This window comes from Liolophura sinensis, chromosome 1, assembly GCF_032854445.1.
Source record: "Liolophura sinensis isolate JHLJ2023 chromosome 1, CUHK_Ljap_v2, whole genome shotgun sequence".
NCBI classification, from domain to species: Eukaryota; Metazoa; Mollusca; class Polyplacophora; order Chitonida; family Chitonidae; genus Liolophura; species Liolophura sinensis.
Genome location: NC_088295.1, coordinates 42,656,638 through 42,680,737, shown reverse-complemented (window position 1 = coordinate 42,680,737; position 24,100 = coordinate 42,656,638). Strand labels below are relative to the sequence as shown.

At 39.6% G+C, this 24,100-nt stretch overlaps 1 protein-coding gene across 1 annotated transcript in view; it reads right to left on the bottom strand.

The window, feature by feature from the left end:
* LOC135482351 (transcription initiation protein SPT3 homolog) overlaps nucleotides 1-24,059 on the bottom strand; it is a 64,782-nt gene extending 40,723 nt beyond the window's left edge. The window contains exons 1-2 of the mRNA XM_064762290.1: nucleotides 23,970-24,059; nucleotides 10,347-10,504 (exon numbers count right to left, since the gene is read on the bottom strand). Of these exons, the coding sequence (XP_064618360.1) occupies nucleotides 10,347-10,477 (131 nt within the window). The 5' untranslated portion in view covers nucleotides 10,478-10,504; nucleotides 23,970-24,059. The remainder of the gene's footprint in view (nucleotides 1-10,346; nucleotides 10,505-23,969) is intronic.
* Nucleotides 24,060-24,100: the final 41 nt, after the last annotated feature.

The window sequence follows — 24,100 nt, the reverse complement described above, 5'->3', positions numbered from 1 at the left end:
CAGGGTTAAATGGCAGGGATCACATGGACTGTGACCCAGGCCAGTGTGACGCTCTGGATTAGGAAGAAGGGCTGTCATTCAGCCAGGAGCGCATGCAATGAGACACAACATGATTAATACACCAGCAGAAGTTGTCAGTGAGTGGGGCACGGGACTGTGTTAATCCACAGTCGGTACTGACCCTGTCTCTGGGAGGCTGTCTGCCCTTGATGGGGACCCGGGTAGCCCATGTCACACCCTTCACACGCCCTCAACAGGGACACCTCTCCCCCGTCTCATAGCCCCTATTATATGTGCGCCCCTTTGCCCCTATTACAATGTGTTTCCTTTCCCTTTTCAACCCTTATCCCCAATCTATTCCTCTTGCCCCGTCTTACTTGTCACCTAAGTTTTATGCCCCCTTTAGGGATTGTGCTATAATCCAAACAATAATTCAATGATCCTTAGCATAATCCCTAGGCTGAATCTGAGGCTTTGTTTGAGGTTCTTAAACTGGCTTAGCCCACTGTCGCAGTAGGTCAGGGGAAACAACACAAACAGCATGCTTGTAAGACGTAAGCACAGGATTACGACAAAAGACGCAATCTGGACCCGCAATCACAACTTTGAACTCGTACTCTCCCAAACCCAACGGAACGCCGGTGACTGTTAAGCGAAGTATCTACAAAGGTACTAATCTGGGCTAAGTCCGGCAAATTAAACCGTTAGATTCTGGGTAAACAGGAGCGAGTGGGGTTGGATTAGAGAGGGCTGGCAGGGGGCCTGCTGGTAAATCTGCCGTGTCATCATGAAGGGGTCTCCTGTCCCCACTCCATCACATCACAACATTTCATCTGTTCCCCTCTCCCACAACTCCCAAACCCATCTGCCTAATTGCCATCTTCTCTTATTGTTCTCACTCTTCTCATCACAGGCCTTCTGTTTACATAAAACAACTTACGCATACTGCATGTTTGCAAGCGGGCTTTTGCGTTTTTCTACCCTAATCCATAAACTATGTCAGTGGCTTATTTTTAAAGCAAACTTGTTTTAATCCCTAATTGTGTCAGTTTTAATTGAAGAAACAAATTTTACATCACGAAAAAAAAGATGCAATAAGTTAACATCAACATGCATTATCAAAAATGTATTTTTTTATCTTGCAGATTTTCGTTTCATCCAAAACGTTTGCAATTATCTCTATTCCAAACTGTAAAAACTAAACTATACAAACTTGTACATCATAAAGTTAATGAACTAATCAAGCACAATTATACGTGTATAAGCATTTATTAGCAAAATTTAACATTACTGGTTAAGAACAAGTAAACAGAAAATTACACAAATTTGCACTGACAGATTTTCAAACAAAGGTCCCGAACTGACTGATGGTGTAACAACATGTCCCTTGGGACATCAGCAGGTGTAGATTTCACATACATGAAACCAAAATTCAAGCTCTCATTCTAAAAACTCCAGTTGCACAATGGACACAGTTCTTGAAGGAAAATATTGATATTTATTCAGTTTTCTTCATCTGCTCTGTTTAACAGGGCTAGTTGGGTTTAATTCCATCTGTGTCTTGTAGAGGGCTGCAGATCCTTTAGCCGACTACAAAGCAAAGGTAGATGCAAGATGCTGGGGTGGGGGCAAATGGCTTTAGGGGGGTGCTGTGGTTACAAGTCCCTTGCCTAACCCACGCTGGAACAAAATGACAAAGTGCTCTTGTTCCCTGAGTATATCCTCTCACCTACATGTATGGATTTTTTTTGTTGAACAGCTATCCATCAATTCCTATGATGTGTTCATCCAGACTACTTAGAGACCCAGCTGCACTTACCTATACAATCAAGGCAACAAAAAAGCACTGCCACATGCCATTTCTCTAAGTGCTTCTTGTCCACAGCTATTGCAAGAAATCCTTTACAAGCACCAGGAGAGTGCCAACGGGAAGTATCAACCTTCTCCTTGCTTTTCTCTCAATCCCCAGGCAGCAAGTCCCAAACACATATACTCAAGGCCAGGTAACTGGTTCACAGCACAGATTCATAATATTGATAAAACATACTCAGTTAACACCTATGTAAAGAAAGAACCTGAAGTATAAATCCCAGATATCACTCTGCTTTTGGATGAACTTCTTGGATTTTTTAAAAATAATTAATACTCGAAGTGCCTGAAACTGTAGGGCAGGCACCTGGAGGATCAAACTGTCAACAATAGCTTTGGGGACAATACATGATCAAAGTAATGTGAATCTAGAGCCTATGCTTGGTGTTAACAAAACATGCATCTCCCAATTTTTTTTATTATTTTTTGTTTTGTAGTTACCCACATATACTGGGTAGTTCAAGGGAAAGCTTCTTAAGGAAAAAATCGCTAAAGTCTGGTTAAAAACGAAAAAAGTAAAGCTACAGTCTTCAAGAATTAATCAGATGACAACAATTGTAAGAAACTGTGAACCAATTTTTTAACAGTCTACATATTTCAATAGTTTTGGAAATTTTCCTAACCCATCGTTAAGGTGCATAAGGTCCAAAGCAAGATGCCCCCATTGCATTCATAAGGGTGCATAACAATCAAGATGAATTGTCTGTGGATGTAAGCTTTAGTATACGTTGATAGTGCCCAAATTTTGCAATGAAATTTATAAGAATTGCGCAAATGGGTATGAGTGGTGGATGGGGATATATAATGTAAGTAAGATATGGAAAAATGATAAGATATGAGTTCATATATTGGAGATACACTGTAGATATGGTCAGGTAGAGGTGGATGTGTGGACTGAAGGGAGGATGTAGTAGTTATATATAGGGAACAACGAAAATATGGTGCATGTGCTTGCGGTAAGGGAGGATGCAGTAGTTACATATGAAGAACAATGAAAATACGCTGCACGTGATTACAATAAGTGAGGATGCAGTAGTTATATATGGAGAACAATGAAAATATGGTGCATGTGCTTGCAGTAAGGGAGGATGCAGTAGTTATATATGGGGAACAACGAAAATATGGTGCATGTGCTTGCAGTAAGGGAGGATGCAGCAGTTATATAGGAAGAACAATGAAAATATGGTGCACGTGATTACAGTAAGTGAGGATGCAGTAGTTATATATGGAGAACAATGAATATATGGTGCATGTGCTTGCAGTAAGGGAGGATGCAGTAGTTATATGTGGAGAACAATGAAAATAGGATGTATGAGCTTACAATAAGTGAGGATGCAGTAGTTATATATGGAGAACAATGAAAATATGGTGCATGTGCTTACAGTAAGGGAGGAAGCAGTAGAGACATGACTGAATGAAGTCAATGGAATATGGGCAGATGTGTTTACCGAAGTGGAAATGTGGGTAATCCCATTAGAAGATTTTGACAGATATTTGAGTCACATAACTCATAAAAAGTCACTTGTTTTTACAGTTATGTTAAGGAAACATACCCTAATTCCTCAACATTCATTCATATGATAGAGCAACTTTCAGCATTATTAATGCACCTTTTTATTTTGAATTTTGAGACAAATCTACATTGGTTGGGTTGGCCAATTTCAGAGCTTCAGAGAAAATATAGGTTTATCACTATACACAGAATACACAGAATTATGCCCTCAGAATATTCTTGAATAAACACCTTGCAAACATGTGAAAAGGTTGAAGAATTGCAGTATTTATATTAAATAAAATCTTCTTGCTGTGCAAAAGGCTGGCCTATTCAGAGCACATGTCTAGAGCACAGGCACTATTTGCACTTAATTATATACAACTTTTATTTGATTTTCATTGTTGCTCAACACCATAGTCCAGAATTTTTCAATTATACATGTACGGTCGGGGGGGAGGGGGCAGTTTTATATAAATGCAAGGTTAAGCGCAGTCTGACTACAATGCAAAACAGTCGATGCATCGGGCAAGCTTGCATCATGTATGAGATGTTAGTGCTACAAAGGTCCTTGATCAGTGGAGTAAACTGTGCATAAAAAACAGCGACGGGAGTCTGTCTGAACAAAATCACAGGAGCCCAGACTAATGACTTACATTTCCTCCTTGTCTTATTTTGCATGAAAACAAAAAGATTCATCCTTCTATCATCCAATATCAAGTTTCTGCACATCATGCACGCTTGAGGACTAGAGCGTAAACATACATATATATGGGGCATCTCTTTAGTAAGATAACTGTATTTACAGAATCTTTCAAGTGGGCATTGATTGGTAATCGGCAAGATACACATCAACGTCACATTAAATAAGGGTCAGCTCACAACCTCTCCACTTCAACACTTCTCACTTTATTTGTACAATACGCGAACCCATTGAAACAAACTTCTGTACCGATGAATACAGAAGACTTCAACAAACACACATTATGTAGTCAAATAATTGATTAACCTTTTCTTAATGTAAACACCCTTATCCCCTTCAGAAATGTTTCGTAATTCGACAATGCCTACTCCATTAAGAGGGAAAAAAAAAAAACAGCCATTGAAAAATCAGTGTTGTATATGTAGATGTGCTTTTTGCAAATTTTGGGGAACAGAAAATTTCTTTTGTATGAGAACAATGCACTCAAGTTTTCCCCAAATTCCCCACTTTGACCAAAGACTTGAACTTCATATTTTCAGCACTGAGCCTCACAAAACAGCATTAAACTAGAACTGCTCTTACTTTTGTTCTACGGCAGTTTGTTAACTGCACGGTTATTTGTGAAGGGGCAGCTGACTGGAGGCTGACAAGGACATGTCTGCAGTGAACAAAGATGTAGCCAAGTTTCAAGTTGTCCATAGACAGACAAAAACTTGAGCCATTATGCTATATTCTGAGGTTCAATCCAGACTCTCTCTACAGCGAAAAACTGAAGCACAAAACAAACCATTTTGGGGTTAACAAAAAGGAACATCGTCTACTGGATGGTTGAGATGTTGTGGCTGTGTGATGTTCTATACATGCTCTACAGAAAGTGGCAGTAGCTCAATTAAATGGTAAAATAAGCCCTGCAGGCACAGAGTGAACCCCTTGGGCTCAATACATTCAAATGACCTGGAACAACTGCTGCTCCGAATGCCTGGTCGAATTGGCAAGGATATGAGTTCTAAAACAATATTGTCTGGCGACAACCTTTCTTTTTTCAGAGAACTTGCCCTCTCCACCACGACTTCCATTCATACAGAAGCTAGTTTTCACCGGAACAGAGGTCTTTAAGCAGATCTGTGGCTAAAATTTGACCAATGGCCAGAGATTCACCCTGAAGCTAAATCCCTTGTCTGGGGCATCTGCAGCTCAGCATGAACTGTTTGACCAGAGTGATGGTCAGGCTCAAGTGGTTGCCAAACAGAGTGAAGCAGTGAGAAATATTACCCTCAAACATTGGGGGTGTCAGCCACAACAACACAGCAATTAGTTCATGAGGTACACACACAGGCCAAACCAAACCAGAGGTTCTGTTGTGGCCACCACTTGGTTTTCAGTGGAATCAAACTACCACCAATTAGTCTAGACTACCAATAGCTTGACAATGGGGAACGATGGGAACACCGCAGGTAAAAAGATAAATATGTCAAAGGATGAAAGAACCACTTTGGAGAATACTTTATTTGAGCAGGTTTTCCAGATTTAATTTTTTCTTTATCTTTTCCATGTCCAAATAGCACTAATTTTTATTTTCCCTGTCCACTTAGGTGGGTTGCTGGCATACCCCATGGCTAGTGCCCTCAGGCTAGCACCTAGTATCACTTTATATGGTTCTCATTGATAAGCGAAGTTTGTAAATTGCTCTGAAGTTCCTAATTTACATTATTTGATAATCCTATCTAACCTCCATAGACAGTAAAACTCCATATACATGTACATCTTAAGTGAAAAAGTCAGGATATGTACATCGAGCATTCCAACAAAAACTCAGTTATTTGGATACATAAATTCCACTGAAATTGCAGCCAGAAAAAAAGTCAATGCTAACCATATTCCACATTAATTAAAAATGTCAACCACTGGTACAAATGAAAACCTCATACTTTTTACAAGGCAATGTTCTGGATAGACAATATCCTATCACAGTGTGAGTGGCAAAAATACACATGAGCACAAAGGGAAGAATATATTAATGTACATACATCAGTTCAATTCTCCTGTCCAGTTTTTATTGTTTATCTTTGTGCTCTTTATAGGACCAGGCTCAAACTGACAAAAACATATAATATATGTTTATATTGGTGTAAGACTATTAAACAGGTGTGTCTGTCCAGGTATGCTACGAGCCTGTTATAGATATAACCTGCTGATACTGTTGCTTGCGTCCCCCATTCATATACAGACAGAGGTAAGTAAACAGTCCAAACATAGAGCAGCACAAAAAGACAACAGAGCAGAAAACAATGCTGTTCTATTAATGTGCCCGGCCTGGTCTAAAATATGTCCCTGGAGCCAAGGGGAGAGGAGGGCCACTGACATTGTACCAACCAGTGGAGTGGTGTTGGGCCCCCCGAATACATCCCAAACTACAAAGATAACACCAGCTCTAGCAGGTACTTTGTGGCCGAAGCTAACCAAGCCGCATTAAGCGCTCACCTCTTTGGGTGCCAGCTTACTTTGTGGTGACTAAGAACGTTGATTTTTGACGGCAATACTGACAGCCACCTGTCCGGGGAAAGCCACATTATGAATATAGCATCTCAAAGAGCACAGTAGCCATATCTTAGGACGGCCAGGCATGTTGTTCGGCCGTTTTGTTTCCTCTGCCGGGCGGGAAATGCGGTCCAACCTCACTTACCACATCCTCTTGGTTCACCCTCCAACACGCGGTGAAAGACAAAAAAGCGGAAAGTCGGTATCCGCTCTGATCTTTTGCCGTTTGTCTTACTATTTTTTTTTCTTTTTGCAAATACAATTTTCTGTATGAAAAAGCACATGGCATTCTGAAGTCACAAGAGATTAGACATGCTTTTTTTAAAGGTTCAGATCATTTCCTTTGGTAACAGTTGTCCCGCCAAGAAGGGATTCATTGATGAGACAATAGCACACAATCATGGACTACCTGAATTAACCTGTCGATTTAAGCTCAATTGTGGATTACCTGAGGACTTAACTGTATTCATGTGCTTTGGAACACTTTTCCTATACCGTAACAAATTTACCAGTGATATTTGGAACACATGTAGGTAAGTCTTAACAGTTCTTTGTTAAAGGGGTCTGAGCCCCTTGTCTCTTCAGACACCATGGTCTATTAGTCTTTTAAGATTCTAATAGTCCACTGACTTCACCAGACCACAATACTCTGTAGACTTCACGAGATTGCATGTATCACTGACATCACTAGCCCCCAATAGAAGGTCCAATATCTTACTCTAGACCCCAATAGTGTGTTAACTTCACTGCACAAGTCACTGACTTTAGTATACCCCAATACTTCACTACACAAGATTGTAAATATGACTGACTTCACCAGGCCCCAATAGAATGCTGACTTCACAATCCCAATTGTCTACTAATTTCACCACACATCCACTGCTTACACTAGACCCAAATTAGGCAGTGAATTCATTGCAGAATTCACTGACTTTGCCAAGCCCCAATACCCCACTGACTTCACCAGATGACAACTTTCCATTAATTTCCCCAGATCCAAAAATTCCACCGATATCACTAAACCTCAATGCTGCATTTCACCACGTAAAAGTAGTGAAATGTAGAAATGATGAATTGACACAGCAAGATGAAAACCACAAGGGGTTCACCATATCATTTACTTAGATGAGTTTAACTGAACCACAGTCAAATGACTTCAAAAGACTGCATAGTCCATTCACGTTATCATACCACGTCGTCTACTGACATCACCAAACCATATTCATTAGATTGCACAGTTCATTAATTTCATTAGATAGAACAGTTCACTGATTTCACAAGGCTGAATGGGTTACTGGTTTTTCCCAGGCTGTATTGGTCACTGACTTCACAAGGCTGTATTGGTCACTGACTTCACCAGGTTGTATAGGTCACTGACTTCAACATGCTGTATTGGTCACTGACTGCACCATGTTGTATTGGTCACTGGTTTCACCAGGCTGTATTGGTCATTGACTTCACCAGGCTGTATTGGTCACTGACTTCACCAGGCTGTATTGGTCACTGGTTTCACCAGGCTGTATTGGTCATTGACTTCACCAGGCTGTACTGGTCACTGACTGCACCATGCTGTATTGGTCACTGGTTTCACCATGCTGTATTGGTCATTGACTTCACCAGGCTGTATTGGTCACTGACTGCACCATGCTGTATTGGTCACTGGTTTCACCAGGCTGTATTGGTCATTGACTTCACCAGGCTGTAATGGTCATTGACTTCACCATGCTGTATTGGTCCCTGGTTTCACCAGGCTGTATTGGTCATTGACTTCACCAGGCTGTATTGGTCATTGACTTCACCAGGCTGTATCGATCACTGACTTCACCAGACTGTATTGGTCACTGGTTTCACCAGGCTGTATTGATCATGGACTTCACCAGGCTGTATCGGTCCCTGACTTCAACAGGCTGTATTGGTCTCTGACTTCACCAGGCTGTATTGGTCCCTGGTTTCACCAGATCTCACAGTATTTACCTCACAGAAGATATGTGCAGTCCAGTCTCTTGTTTCTTGAACAATCACCCATTTTTCTCACAATCAAACATGGTATCATGATTCTGTACAATCTCATTGTTATTTTAAGGTTTTTGATATTTTTTTTTACTTATACTTAAAATATACATGTTCAAGTAAATGATTATATTGCATTGTTCATTCCCACTGGACTCCATACCCCTTATCTGTCCTCAAGGACCACTTGTCTGACCAGACAGCTCAAAGGCTGCTCCCACTAGACCCCATGCTCAACTGAACACTTATGACCTCAAAGTTCAATTCTCTGACCAGACCAACCAGCAACTTTTCCTACTAGACATCATAATCCAGTGATCACATCTGACCTCAACATACACTTGTCTGAACATACACTTGTATGACCTCAACATACACTTGTCTGACTACTCAGCAACTTCTCCTACTAGACCCTCATAATCACATCTTGCTTCAAAATCCAGTTGTCAGACTAGATCACTCAGAGGTTTCTCCTACTGCACCCATACTGTAATCAGATTTGACCTAAGTCCACTTGAATGACTAGACCATTCAGAGGCTTCTCCTACTAGACCTCATAATCCAGTGATCACGTCTGACCTCAAAGTCCATTTGTCTGACTGGACAACTCAAAGGCTTCACCTACTAGACCTCATACCTCAGTGATCACATCTGACCTCAAAGTCCACTTGTCAGACTAGATCGCTCGGAGGCTTCTCCCACTTGACCTCATACTCCAGTGATCACATCTGACCTCCGAGCCCACATGTTAGAATAGATCATTCAGAGGCTTCTCCCACTTGACCTCATACTCCAGTGATCACATCTGACCTAAAAGTTCACTTGTCACACTAAACCACTCAGAGGCTTCTCCCATTCAACCTCAAACTCCAATATCTCCCCTGTCTCCACCAGCCCCTTTCCACTCTAACCCAACCTCATCACTCAATATGAAGGCCTTGTCAGAACCTCGTCAGCTTCTTCAAAAAAAGTATCACCGTACCTCCTTATCGTAACAAGCATCGAAGTCCTCTTGCCTCCTTATATCTCAATAGATTTAGAAGTTCACTTGCATCATTAGATCTCATAGTGAACCTGAACAGATGCTATTTTCTTTTTATCTCAGCTCAACATGTAGTTCACTCGTCACGAAATAAACCCCGTAATTTACAGGGGTAAACTCATTCATATCCTCAGACATTCATTTAATCACACCTACATTCAAGTCTAAAAACAAAATAAACAAGGTGTTCAAAATAAAGACACCTGTCAATAGCCTCACGCACAAGAATATGTCAACCTCACAGTGAAAACATCCTGAAACGTATAATATGAAACAACTATGAGTACTAAACCACATAGCTGAGAAGTCTGTGTAAATATGAGTTTTACTCTATTTAATCATAGTGTTAAACAGCCATGAACTAATTCATGGAAATTAGAAAATTCCTTGACTATTATGCATGCGTAAGATGCTGCTGCATAAGTATTTACATACTCAGGGAGTGTCATTCTCATTAAACTCTTCCATTAACAATGTACTAATCGTAACGAACTGAAGTTGGCCAATAATCCCAGCATAGTTTTAGTCTGAAAAAAGAATCAAGTGTAATACTTTCTTTTGCATCAAATCTTCCTCGCCTAATAATATGCCAAAAAATAAAGCAACAAAAGAGTGAGCAAGCGTGAACAATAGAAAAATTGACTGACCTACATGCATATCATTAAAACATGAATAAAAAACTCTTCACTTACATCATCTGTTGGATTTCCGTGGTGAACCATTGGATAAAGGAGTTTCTGGCAGTTGAGGATGATGTGTGGGAGGAGCTTGTGTTACCATGGTGAGATGCAGATCCCTGTCCTGCCTTATTTCCTGAACTCATGACTGGGTATTAGGCATCAGTTGAGACCTGTGTAAGGAATCATAATAAATTATGTGAAATATGTTCTAAAATCACCATGCCATGTGTGCATTTTTGGAATATATACTAAATGACCATGTCTTATAGCCATATCAAAATTCAAACAAATCCAACACTCACATGTATATTTCTTTATACTTTAAATCATCAAAACTAAAACAATTATTTTTTTAAATGATCTGAATCTGAATACATAAATTAAAAACAAGCAATTTGCTCTTCCACTTTTCACAAATGACAGAAGTATTAGCAAACCAAGTAGATCTGGTATCTATATCTGAATGCTAAATTTTTTTTATAACAAAACATTTTTTTCAAATTCTAGAACATGTAACTAAATACATTGATCAGAATAATCAATAATCAATAATCAATAGCTTTATGTCATAAACATGGGCTAGAAACTTTCTAATACCCTGTATCATATAAAATGATATTTTATCGGGTTGGCATCATAGTGGGTTTTTCAAAAATTATTACACTCTGCACATTTACTATTTACATACATCAACATGTGCTATTGTTTGTCTACATACACAAGCATATTAAATTCAAATTACTGTTATCAGTCTCTATATATACATGTGTCACTTAATCATCCACCAAAAAAACCATCAACTGTCTATTAAAGCACTCTGACTTAGACATCAGATTACAAACACTTCACAAATCACAGGTCTCCACAGCTCAAAATAAGGTCATGACAAAATGTCATTCAAAGTAAAAATCTGGTTCAGGTTTGTGTGGGAGGAAATCTTGGGTGGGGGGGGGGGGGTGGGTGGGGGTGGTGAGGACATAAAGGATAAGGGAATGGGACAGTATAAATACTGTCACATTTAGGCCAGATGGTAGCAATAAAACACACAGCACTCCCCAACAATAAGTGTAGGATTACAAGCCAAACTGCCCAATTCATATGGTCACCCTAGAGCTGGTACTATTAAAGCTGTGCCAGTACTATCACAACGGATAATTTGAATGAGTCCGCCAATTCACAGATTATATTTTTTTCAAATCTTTTTATTCTTTTTCCTTGGTCTTTCTGTGTGAAGCCACTCCTACAGAGGGGCCAGGTTGAGATAGTGCCCCCCCACCCCCTTGGCTACATACCTCATTCATATAGACTAGTAACTAGAGGAAGTGTTTACTGTGGAGAATCCACCATGGAATGCACTTCATTCAGGGCCATAGTTCCCTTCAACCTCGCACTCCATTCATGCCGACAGTAGTGACTGGGTCATTATCACAGTAACAAACCTCATAGCAGCACGTTGTGGACAAAGGGTCAGAAGTTTTATCTGGGGGTCTTTTACCTGTACCTATCTTCACATTCTTCTATCAGTTTAAGCGGTAAGGGAAGTCGGGGGAGGGCAACTTGCCATTACGTCACATATAAAAGAATTTTTTTCCTTTCACCATTTCTCTTAATTCAAAAGCTACCTAAGAGTGGTTAGAAAAGTTGCAGTTTGTTTGCATGAGTGAACCCTGTGATGTCACTCACCCAGGTGAATTAACAGTGTAACCTATGTTGGCTTTTTGTCTTGTAGCAGCCACAGATCTTATCAGGCCTAAAGGCAGTGACCATAGGGAGGGGAAGACAGGGCCAGCGGTTAACAACATATTTGTTGGGGGAGAGCTTAACTCTGACTGTACACGGCAAGGTGTCACATCCGGACAGGCAGCCAGCCATTCACAACCTAGATCGTGGCCTTGAAGGCTTCTTGACATTCTGTGACATTTCTGCTGCCTGTAGCAGCTGTTGAGCAGTATACAGAATCTGAAGCAGGGCTGTGGGCCCGCCACTCTCGGAGCATCCCGATAAACTCTGCCCTTGCTGACCTGCGCGCTGGGGTGAGAAAAACTCCCTCACAAATACGCAGGTAGAGTTTCTAAAGCGGTTGTGCAGAGCAGGGAGAAGAAGTGATGTACTGGTGACGGAATTACCGCCACTGTCACAATCAATGGATTATCTTACCTGGGAGAGACAGCCCATGACTTGTGCAGGCAGGCTACAGGTAGGTTGAGTGATGGATTGAAATCAATTGTTAAATCTGGGTGTCATCTTTTTTAACCAACAGGATATAACCATATTAAACACATGTAACAGATAGACTATCAGAGTAGCTGCATTCTGCATACAGCTAGAGATAGGTCTTAGGCAATACCGGTATCTACAGGAATTCTCACATGTACTTGATACATGGTAGCTATTACTACATGTGACGCAATGTTTTGACTTATTTGTTTATCTGATGTACGGAATATACATGCTATAACTACAATGTCCTAATGAATCAAAAAATTCAATTTTTTGTCGGAATTTTATTGAAATCATTTGGTGAGGAGCTAGAGCTGCAGACAGCTAGCTATAGCCTATCATGCCAGGGAGCGTGGGGGTAGCGCTGGCTGCCCCAGTCTGATCAGCTTCAGCTACCACCCACCTCCAATCACCTCCCCCGTCAAGCCTCACGTAAGGGGAGCTTACTGCTGGGCGGCTAACAAATATGTGTGTACCTTATCAAATATTAACCACAGTGACATATACATACTGTACAAGCCATTTGGCCGCTCTCTATCTAATTCATCAAATGTGCCATCTATTACGTACCCGCGCTGTAGCCAATTTTTCCCCATCGAATATCTCAGAGATTTAATACTGTTATTCTCAGTGAAATCATGTTTATTATACAAACCTTCTACTGGATACAGGTCGATGCGCACAACAGTAAAAAGCGCCAAATTTTTGAACAGCAAACATCTGATAGACCCTGATTTCTTAATTTGGCTGGATGTACTTTTTTTTTTTAATGAAAATTCTGAAATTCACTTGTTGCAGATAGTAATAATTAATAACTTTTCAATGACATTATAGCCAGAAAAATAGTCCCCAATACTTTACAATCAAGGTATTTTATACAGCTGTCATTCTATTCCTTCCAAGAAGTTTTGATGCTTCATATATTTCCAATCTTGGGGAAGAGCTCACTTTTACTTTCCATTAAAATAAAATAAAAAATTTGCCAGTCACAAAATGTATCAACCCTACAAAGACGTTGATGTGTTCTTTGTAGAAGTTATCAATGATGTGATAAAAGTAAATGTTTACACGAAAAAAACAGTGACTTTTATCAGAGGAGTATGTCCTAAACAATCATAAGAAGATAAAGAGCATGCAAATTTCTGTGAAATAACATGACTAAATGACATCTGCAACACACAGATACTGTAAATGGGTTTTCGGGGTTGCTTAAAATTAAATACATAGTGAAGAAATCTGTACTTATATAAATGAAATATGTTTTTTATATCTATATGAAAATGCAATTTCTAGGTTGCGTACTTCTACAAGCATTCAGGATTATATGGGAGTTTAGTATATGCTTCTCGCATGTAGTCAATACAAATGTTAAGTACAAAGGCTATTAAATCACCAGGCATACATGTAGCGTATACCTGTAACCATGTACAGCATCTAACATGTACAAAAAGGTAAGAGTTTCACAAGGAAACTCTAGGTTCATTATCAGATTGGTCTAACCATTTGACAAGTAGAATAATTTAATGCTCAGCAAAATAATTGTCACCCAATTGGGCAGGATTAACATCTGAGTCAAAACTATTTCTTTTCTTTATTTATGTATTTATTTACTTGATTATTGTTTAACATCATACTCAAGAGGAAACCAGAGGTCCTGAGGTAAACCACGGACCTTTGGCAAGTTACTGACAAACTTTCTCACTTGTGACATACAAATGCTCAAACTGTATTGGTAGAAGACAAGCGACCTTCAAACAACATCCGCCTGTGCATATGTCCACATGACCATTGACAGCTTATTAACTGTCACCAAGGCTTCATAATTTATAACTGCTTGTGTTACTGAAAGCAGGGGTGGAGTATGCACAGGACAGTGGGTGTGAAAGAGACAGGCAAAGGCAAGGCTTTGCGCAACATGATGCAGGTAAAGTTGATATGTAGACCTATGTCACCCTACAGGTAAACCTTCCCTTCCCATCCTCTAATGCAACCTTATTAACAGGATTGAATGTCATATGTTACCACAGGCAAAATATCAGCTGACAGAAGTCATCCGTCTGAGTGTAAATAACCATATTCCATCCATCACTGTCACATCAAGAATACCGACTGACGTGCGAGAAAAGAGGCTCCGACTGTGGTTTACGTTTTACATGTTTTCATTTCATAAATATTGCTCACAACAAAAAGAAATTATTACTATATCAGCTTTATACAATTATTTTTTTAAATGGATCAGATTTCGGATCAGGATATCTCAGCCTGCAAATATATTTACACTTCTAGAAAATCTCACTGATGTTTACTACATGTACATAATATGAGGGTATATCATGGATAATGTCCTGTTTTTTTTTGAAGAGGAATTAATTAATCATCTTTATAAACAGTTAAAAAAACATCCACCCATCATGATTAAATCATGCAGTGTACAAAAACATATCTTAAAGATACATTTCAATCAAATTTATTTTATATTTATACATTTATAATTTTAATGAAATTAAGTTACACAACATGGTGTATTTTACAACATTATCATCTATATTACAATTACGCAACATACAATCTTTTTTAATGAAGATAAATTTTACGGACATGTGTACGCTCACAACGATATTTTTATACAACTTTATCATTTTGACATCTGTACTTTGTAAACTGCCTATAATAATTATCTTTCTTTAAGAATACTAAATTTTATGAAAAAAATTTTGCCCCAGGTTACATAACAGGAATGCAATAATGTGTAAATGAATAAAAGTGAAGATGTGAAAACATTTCCACTGGCTGGATTATCTTTATATCAAGGTCAACCAGTAAATAGAGCTTTAAAAGGTGCTAAAAAGTTTAAATATCCAACAGACTTTAGTTACTTTAAAATATTTATTAACTCCCTACATGTCAATTCATGCATATTTTTGATAAGTTGACAAGTGAAAGACAGCCCACAGTCCCACAGTCCCACCGTGTGTTGTATGTCTTAAAAATGCTACTTGTCTGTCATAAAAATCTTACTTCCAGATTTACCCACATACTACAGAAATTAGACCATGTGCATGTTTAAATAGACAATATCCATCCTCCTGTTTGACACAGTGTACATTAAGGGTAATAATATTGGGATACCAAAGAGCCAACTTCCTAATTAGAAAAATTGGATCAAAAATTCAATGACTCGTTTTTCAGAGAAGTAGGCACGGTTTATTTTAATCTAATTTGACTATTACATTGTGTAAAGAAATAAACTGGAAAAATTCAGACCCAAAGAATTCAATTATTCAGAGCCTTAAATGCAGGAATAAAGTTTTTAATACATACTGAGTCACCACGCTTGCTTGTTCCATGAGCACTACTGCTCTGCATGATTGTCAGTATCTTAACCCACATCAAATATGGATAAAGACATTTGATACTGTTCTAGTCAGGTAAGGAGAAACATCAAGCTTTCACTTCTAATAAACGCATTTAAATGGCTACATTATATTCCCAATTATAGGAATTACTGTGAACTGCTCAAAACAGGTTTTTTCCCTTAGATAACATGCTGGGGACAAACATGTAACAAGATGGAAAAAGACTAGCCTTCAAAACTCACCACAAATAAAATTTTCAAAAGGATCACTTTTATCTGGGAAATACATGAATATTCAGATTTTTCACACCTACTCATATTTTTTAACGATCCTTCCAATAGTTGGTTAATTCTGTCACACTTCAGCTTTCCTCACTGCATGAATTTTATATGATGTTTGATTTCTTTAAGAATACCTAATAACCTAATAAAAATAAAGAAATGGCTTCTTCAGAGTTTCTTTCTGCATGTCAATTTGACTTATTTTTTCTTTCACGGTTAAGTTATACTCATTTTGTTTCATTCTGAGAATTCCACTGATATTAGAAAGAGGATTTGGAGAGTATCATGATACTGAGAAAATGTAAGTTTCAGCATAAAAAGTGATATTTATGACAAATTTCGCAGTTTGTAAGGTCAAATACAAGACGTGATTTCTAATCACTCTGTACATACACGTCATCCCATTCCCCCTTTACCCATGAATTCTGGAATGCCACAGACTGCGTAAACCAGCTAAGCTCTTCCTGAGCTCATCTTACATTATAAAGGCATATATTCCTTTAACCATCTCCTCAGTGGAACTGATAGCTAGCTTGCCACCTTAATACAACAACAAAGTGACTTGGCAGACAACTGCGTTGATACAGAAGTAGCTTTGTACTGGCCACACCTAGGACACCTTCGAGTTCACCCATTACACAAGTGACTGTTATCATAGCCAATGTGATTGTACTGACACATAGATTTCTCCCAGTCTAGATCCAATTATACCTAGCATGAATAATACCCTGAAGCACCAAAACAGCTACAGTAGTACCCGCTCTTACCTTCATAGCAAAGACTCCATTATCATAAGAAATGCTTTTTGATTGGTACCAAACAGACCATAAATGTAAATAGGGCCATTAAAGGCGTTCTGAAAGGCATTCCCACTATGTGGAGACATGATGAGACAGTAGGTGAGGGGGTGGGGGTGGCAGAGATTACATTGGGGCAGTTAAAGGATTGTCCTAACCAATTATTGATGGAGTGGTCATTACTCTTGAGCTGTCAGTACATCCTCCTTGTCCACACAATGTCCAGAGCAAGGGTCAGTCTGGCTTAATGACCAGTGTCCACTGAGTAGAGCCTGAGATGCTGTCTGGTCAGGGTTGAAGAAGGTTCAGTGGTCATCCTTTCTGCCCAGTGGTCAGGGGCTACACTACAGCCAGATGGCTAAATACTTGTCTTTGAAAGGCAATATGGAAACTGCTGTTTTGACCTGTACTGGCTGTGATGAGGGGTATTATATCAGCATGAATTAGCTCTTGTGTTCTGACCAATTCCTCTTCTAGTATCATTAGAAGAGTACCATATGTCAGAGGGGGGTTGACCCAGCTCCCTAAGGGGAAGGGATGGGATGGTCTTTAGACTCAAGTGGCTGCACTGAAAGTATCACGGACTAATTGTTTTTTTCTGCTATTCTAATCTATATAGACTGAATTTTTTTTTTCATGTTACAACATACTTTACTGGTGTCACCTTAAATACCAAATGTAACATAGTGTATTTTCTGACATTAGAGGACTATCCTGTTATTTGGAAATGCTAATTTATGATTTATGTGAAAATTCCACCCTTCCAAGGATTTTGGTCTTCAAACTTCATTTAAAATTATACTTTTGAAAAAATTAGATCAGATCTGCCAAAGAACAAAAAAATTAATACTGATTTTATGATAACCTGAGTTTTCCAAATTCAATTTGAGAATAGTTTTTGCATTATTGAATGCAAGTCACTATAGAGCTGTGTATAAATGTCAAAACAGGTGGTACTTTGTTCAGATCTTAATTGCATTTGGAATAACTGGTTGTTCTGAAACAGGTGGGTGCCAGGTTTTTTACATAAAGCAGACATATTGTTAAGCCTTGGTTTAACTAAATGTCACGATAATGATTTCACTGAGCTATGAGTTATGCCAGAGTAGTAACTTCAGGGTCCCATGATTGTTCTGAGAAACAATCCCGTTCACATTAAAACTAATCTCCTTCATATTTAAGCTGCTACCTTTTGCCAGTCTCAGTCACAATGTGTTAAAAATAATATCCATGCTCTTTAGCTGTCCCCACAGATGGAGTTTCATCCCGCACCTTAATGGTTTATATACCTATTTGGCTGAGCAGCTCTGCCCAGACACCCACATATTTGTTCTCACGGCCTTGCAGAATACAAGACATTGTTCCAGAAGCCAGCTTGCTTCCACTGATTTACCAGCGTAACAATTACGGGTAAACAATTTCCCTTGTCAAAACATCCAGGCAATGGTCTCATCTTTCATCCGATAAACATGAATACTAAATTGTCATCAAAGGTCCACTGGGATGCACGGTGATGTGCTGGGCGGGTAGACTAGACTGGCTCTCTCATCATCTTATCATGTTTGTGCGGGGGTGGGAACAGCGAGGGATAAGAATCGCTGAGTCCACCAGTGTTAACAGCTCTACCTGTTGACTAGCTTCGATATAGGCTGTTATCATTGCGCAGCATTCTTGTGGACCACAGCTAACGCAGGCAAGAATTAGCCTTCTAAAGGCAGAATTTACGTGGGTGACCAGGTCTACCGTTTCTCCTAAATGAACAGCGACAAGCACCTGCGTCCGTCTTACCTCGATGCCACAGGGGTTTATACAGGAGGGAAGTGACATTTCACGCAAACAACAAGCCTGTAGTGGAGTCCATCCACGCGACACCATCCCACTCAGTGTCAACACACCTTCTGCATGTCACTTCCCCCGCAGTCATCCCACTTGAATAATATACCAACAATGATTCTGGATCTGTACCATTCCATACAGTACCAGTCCATGTGAGGCTGGTCAGTTTGTACCATTCCATACAGCACAATACCATTCCACACAACGCCTGTCAGTTTGTAACATTTCAAACAGCACAATGCCATTCCGCACAACACCTGTCAGTTTGTACCATTCCATACAGCACTATACCATTCCACACAACGCCTGTCAGTTTGCACCATTTCATACAGTACAATACCATGCCACACAATACCTGCCAGTTTGTACCATTCTATAGAGTACAATACTTGCCAGTTTGTACCATTCTATGGAGTGCAGTACCATGCCACACAATACATGTCAGTTTGTGCCATTTCATACAGTACAGAACCATATGACACACAAAACCTGTCAGCTTGTACCATTCCATATAGTACAGTGTCACATCACACAATACCTGTCAGTAAGTACCATTCCCAACAATCCAGGTCTGACAGTTTGTACCATGCCATACAATATCTGTGAGATTAAGACACTTCTCTAGTAACTTCACACAAACCTCTTCTGTACTACTTGTGCAAGCCATCTTTCCTCAAGCAAGTACTACAAAGCCTCTCCTTATCCACTTCACACTTCTTTACCACTTAATGCATTGACCATCACTTTGTCTTCACATAAACATTCCAATACTGTTCCACTTCACACAAAACCTCCTCATGGGCATCACTCACACAATCCTTCTTGTCCTGTACCACTTTGTACAAAACCTCCTCTCTTGTGCCACTTCACAAAATCCTCCTTCTCCTGTACCATTTCACACAAAACCTCCTCTCCTGCACCACTCCACACAAAACCCACTCTCTTGTGCCAGTTCACACAATCCTTCTTCTCCTGTACCACTTCACACAAAACCACCTCTCCTGTACCACTTCAGACAATCCTTCTTCTACCGTACCACTTCACACAAAACTTCCTCTCGTGTGGCATTTAACACAATCCTTCTTCTCCTGAACCACTTCACACAAAACCTCCTCTCCTCTGCCATTTCACACAATCCTCCTTATCCTGTACCCCTTCACACAAAACCTCCTCTCCTCTGCCATTCAACACAATCCTCCTTATCCTGTACCACTTCACACAAAACCTCCTCTCCTCTGCCATTTAACACAATCCTCCTTATCCTGTACCACTTCACAAAAACCTCTTCACCTGTGTCATTTAACACAATCCTTCTTCCCCTGTTCCACTTTGCACAAAACCTCCTCTCCTCTGCCACTTCACACAATCCTTCTTCTCCTGTACCATTTCACATTGGACATGGAATTGTACAAATTCCCCCACTCTTACTGCTTGTAAGGTCTTGGTGACACTAAGCGGTCAAAGATGCTCATGTGGCTGTATGTATTTGCAGTCGTATAAATGAAAAGTTCTTGGGACTGGCATTAAACAAGAATTAAATAACACATATACATAGTGACACAGCTTCATTTCGAAAGACATGTTGGATACATGTATATGTAAACCCTGATTCAAATGCATGTATACACCTCACGAGTCGACAATCCAATGTACAAATGTATTTGCTAAAAGCTTCCACTAAGGGCTTTAGTATTGCATTCAAATGTACAAGCAACAAACCCACACCAATGTGTTGATGTCAATGCGAATCAGTTACAAAAACAATTTCAGCGTGGCGAGTGTTGATAAATAAATTCAGCGTCAGGCCAGAGACGACCTGTGAAAAAAATAACTGTTGTCATAGAAAACCACTCTGTTTGGCATCACAACCCACTTGTAAGCCTTCCATTGCACAGCTATGTTTGTGCTGCATGTCCTGAGCGACACAGCTCGGCTGCCGCAATTTGCCCAGATTTAAATCTTTTCTCACCTTTTTCTGTCGGCGTCTACAAATAGCTGCAAGATGACCAAAAATAGCCCAAATTATTAATTCTCAGTACTGCTGCTCAAAATGCTGGCTTGCAATGAAGAAATGTATCAGTAATTACTGGATGGGTTTCCTAGGGTTAATTCAGGTATATGTGAACATGAGGTGAAATAAAACTGAAAATCTGCCTTTTTATTTTGTCCAACCTACATTCCTGTTTTTCTAGGCTTTATGATCATGACAGTATGTCTTCCACAGGAAAAATCCCCACAAATTAGATGATTTTCTGGCTTTTATTTTCCTATCTACACCCAGAGGGCCGACACTGAAAACTGATTTATTCTGCACGTAAAACAAGAATTAAAACTTGTGTGGCCTCATTAAATAAAAAAAATTATACAAGACTGGCAGGAAGCCAACAAATGATTTTGAAATGGCAATGGAATAAGGATAGTGTACCTATATATTTTAGAATGCACATGTCAGACTGTAGTTGAACTATAAATGTCAAACAATTCTGAATTCTGAGAAGGAAATTCAAAAATCTGCATTTTCATTTATATACCTGATAAAAACCATCACACAAACATGGTCTTGTTGACAATAAAATTTCATAACAGTTCATGTGAATCTTTTTGGCTGGAGAGCCAATATGCAATCAAATTCATTTTTAACTCAAGAAAGGTATGCCACAACAAACATAAATGGTACATTTTCATGTTGTGTGTTGCCTTATGAGAAAATGGTGAATTATTGAGCTTAAATGTACACATGTACACGAATGTCACATGATGTTTAGCAAGCTAACCTTGATTTTTACACGTCTTTTACTGTTGTGCAGTCTTACTTTTAGGTTTTCAATCTTCTTAAAAATCACCTTTTATGCCGACTTCTGGATGTTGTTTTGTCATGTACTCACCCAACACTATTTTGCAAATGGTTAGAGTGTATGTGAAGTGTACAATTTCAAGAACACAATACCATGAACAAACAATCAAACAAAGTCATGCAATAATAGAGTATCGGTAAATATGCTTTGCATTACAATAGGTCTGAATTACACAAACAACAGCTAGGGTATGTGAAGGCTATGTACAGCTAGAGGATTTATTTTCTGGCTACTTAGCAAAGGTTCAATCCCAGCCCTGGCCGTAGCAGTAAAGAAAATAGGCTGTACCCCAATACACCACAATACGAAGGACATCCAAATTCACTACTGACGAGACTTGGGAAATGATTGATGGGCTGATCATCTACATGTTTTACTTATATTCCAGCACACTGATGGCTAATCTAACAAACTGACAGGCCATCCAACTTCACACAGCCTAATGTATGTGCTTTCATTCAAACATCTACATCTACATATGTTAGCTTAATTCATCCCTGCACCCACTCCACATGCGTGAATGTACACTTTTCTTTCCCCCATCCTACCTCCACCAGATGTGAGAAACGTGCAGGTTAAGGACTCTACATTGCTCGATCATGTCACCTTGCAGTGTGTGACTTCTAATCTGACTTACAACTTAACTGTTGAAGGCAGGGAAATTTCATTAGGAAAATCTCAGTGGTGACAGTATACATGATGTGCTCAATGAGCAACAGAATTAACGGAGGAATAGAGTGTCTGCAGAATCCTATGTTATTTCGATAAGGTGAAGAATGTGTATGGGGTAGGGGGGGATGCAGAAGTTAGCGAGGTGATGTAACAAGTGTTGACCGGTCAAAAACTCGCCCTCACCCTATAACAAGCCAACTATACAGGGTCCAGCTGAGCGCCTCAAAATCTTCACACTATACCGGTAAACAACCTTAGAACTGTGTGCAGAACCACAAAAAAAGCCATGGTGGTTAGGCCATGGTGTAGACTAGTAATGGATGAATTAGGTCGTGGGAACTTCCGTTATCTACCTGCATTCTCAGGATGGTTCAGGCTACTCTGCCTTTTTTGTTTGTCCAGCAAACATAGCAGCTGCGGGAAAAGTTAATTCAAAGGTGGCAGGCCAGCACAATCCAGGTTGTTTGCCCACTGGTGATAAACCACACGTCTATTTCCCCATTGCTCAGACCGCAGGGAATATTATAGGAATACGGTTAGATCACAAAGTGTCTCACCTCCCTCACCCCCTTCCCCCTTGCATCCTCAGGGGGACAGCACTGCAGAGAGGAGCTGGTACTGAGCTATAGCAGTAACACACATATCTGCGGACTGCAGCTAGGCCCTGTCCCTACCAGTCACGGTTAGTATGGCCCTCTCTCCTCTCCTGCCATCCCCACATTTATAGTCTCAGTTAGATTATAGTTTTTGCCATGTTTATCTGCAAGCTACAAAACAGTTCAGGTGTCGATCTGACATCAATACAGAAATACAAGCCTACCATAATATTTCAACACTAAAATATTCCTCATAATAATTTTTATTCAAGTTTACATGTAACTAGACACTTTAGGAGCCTTGCTTGGAACATATCATAACTGAGTATCTTTGAGGTGAATGTCGTACATGTACTTTTAATCCTTGCTACAGATATTTTAAAGCAGGGTAATAGTGACCTAACAGGAGGTATGACATAATATGGTGGCTGCATTGGAGCGTCTGTGGAATTAACTGTTAAGATGCCATAATGAACAGTCAACTGTAACCTATCTGAATGCCATAATTTCAACTAAGAAGTATGAACTTTACTTTTAGATTATGATGCATTTTCAAAATGCAAATGCAAATCAAAATGTAATACTGGTGAATCCTTGCGCTTCTGTTGTTGTAAATATTATACCCGTAGTCCTAGCAATTAATTTGGTATTAAATTAATATGTTGATCTTCAATGTATTATGCACAAGCCTTTGTACATGTACATCAATATTATTTTAAGGTACCTGGTAAGAAAAGATTTTGTTGACCTAAAATTGGGGATCTAAGCGGACAAGCATGCTTCCGTTGATATCGGGGACTACCATTGATATGTTTAGCTTGTTTCTGATAGAATGCTGGCCAGTGGTAACGGCGGCAAGTCGCGAACATCATTCAGTCCAAACCCACACATACTGTCCACTCCCACGCCACGAGCCCGGGCCGCCGCAAAACATGGTCTGCAATGGCCCCTACCCTCAGAGATTACTTCCGCCATAAGCTTGTCACAATAAACCATCAATAACATAAGCATTCCTCACATACGTTTTCTGATATCCCTGGTACGACTGTTTTAACTCGAGCTACAACGAGATCCTCACGTTGACAGTCGGCAATCCGCCATGCCGTTCGCCCTGCACCGCGCATGCGCGGAACAAGTTGACCTCAAAAATAGT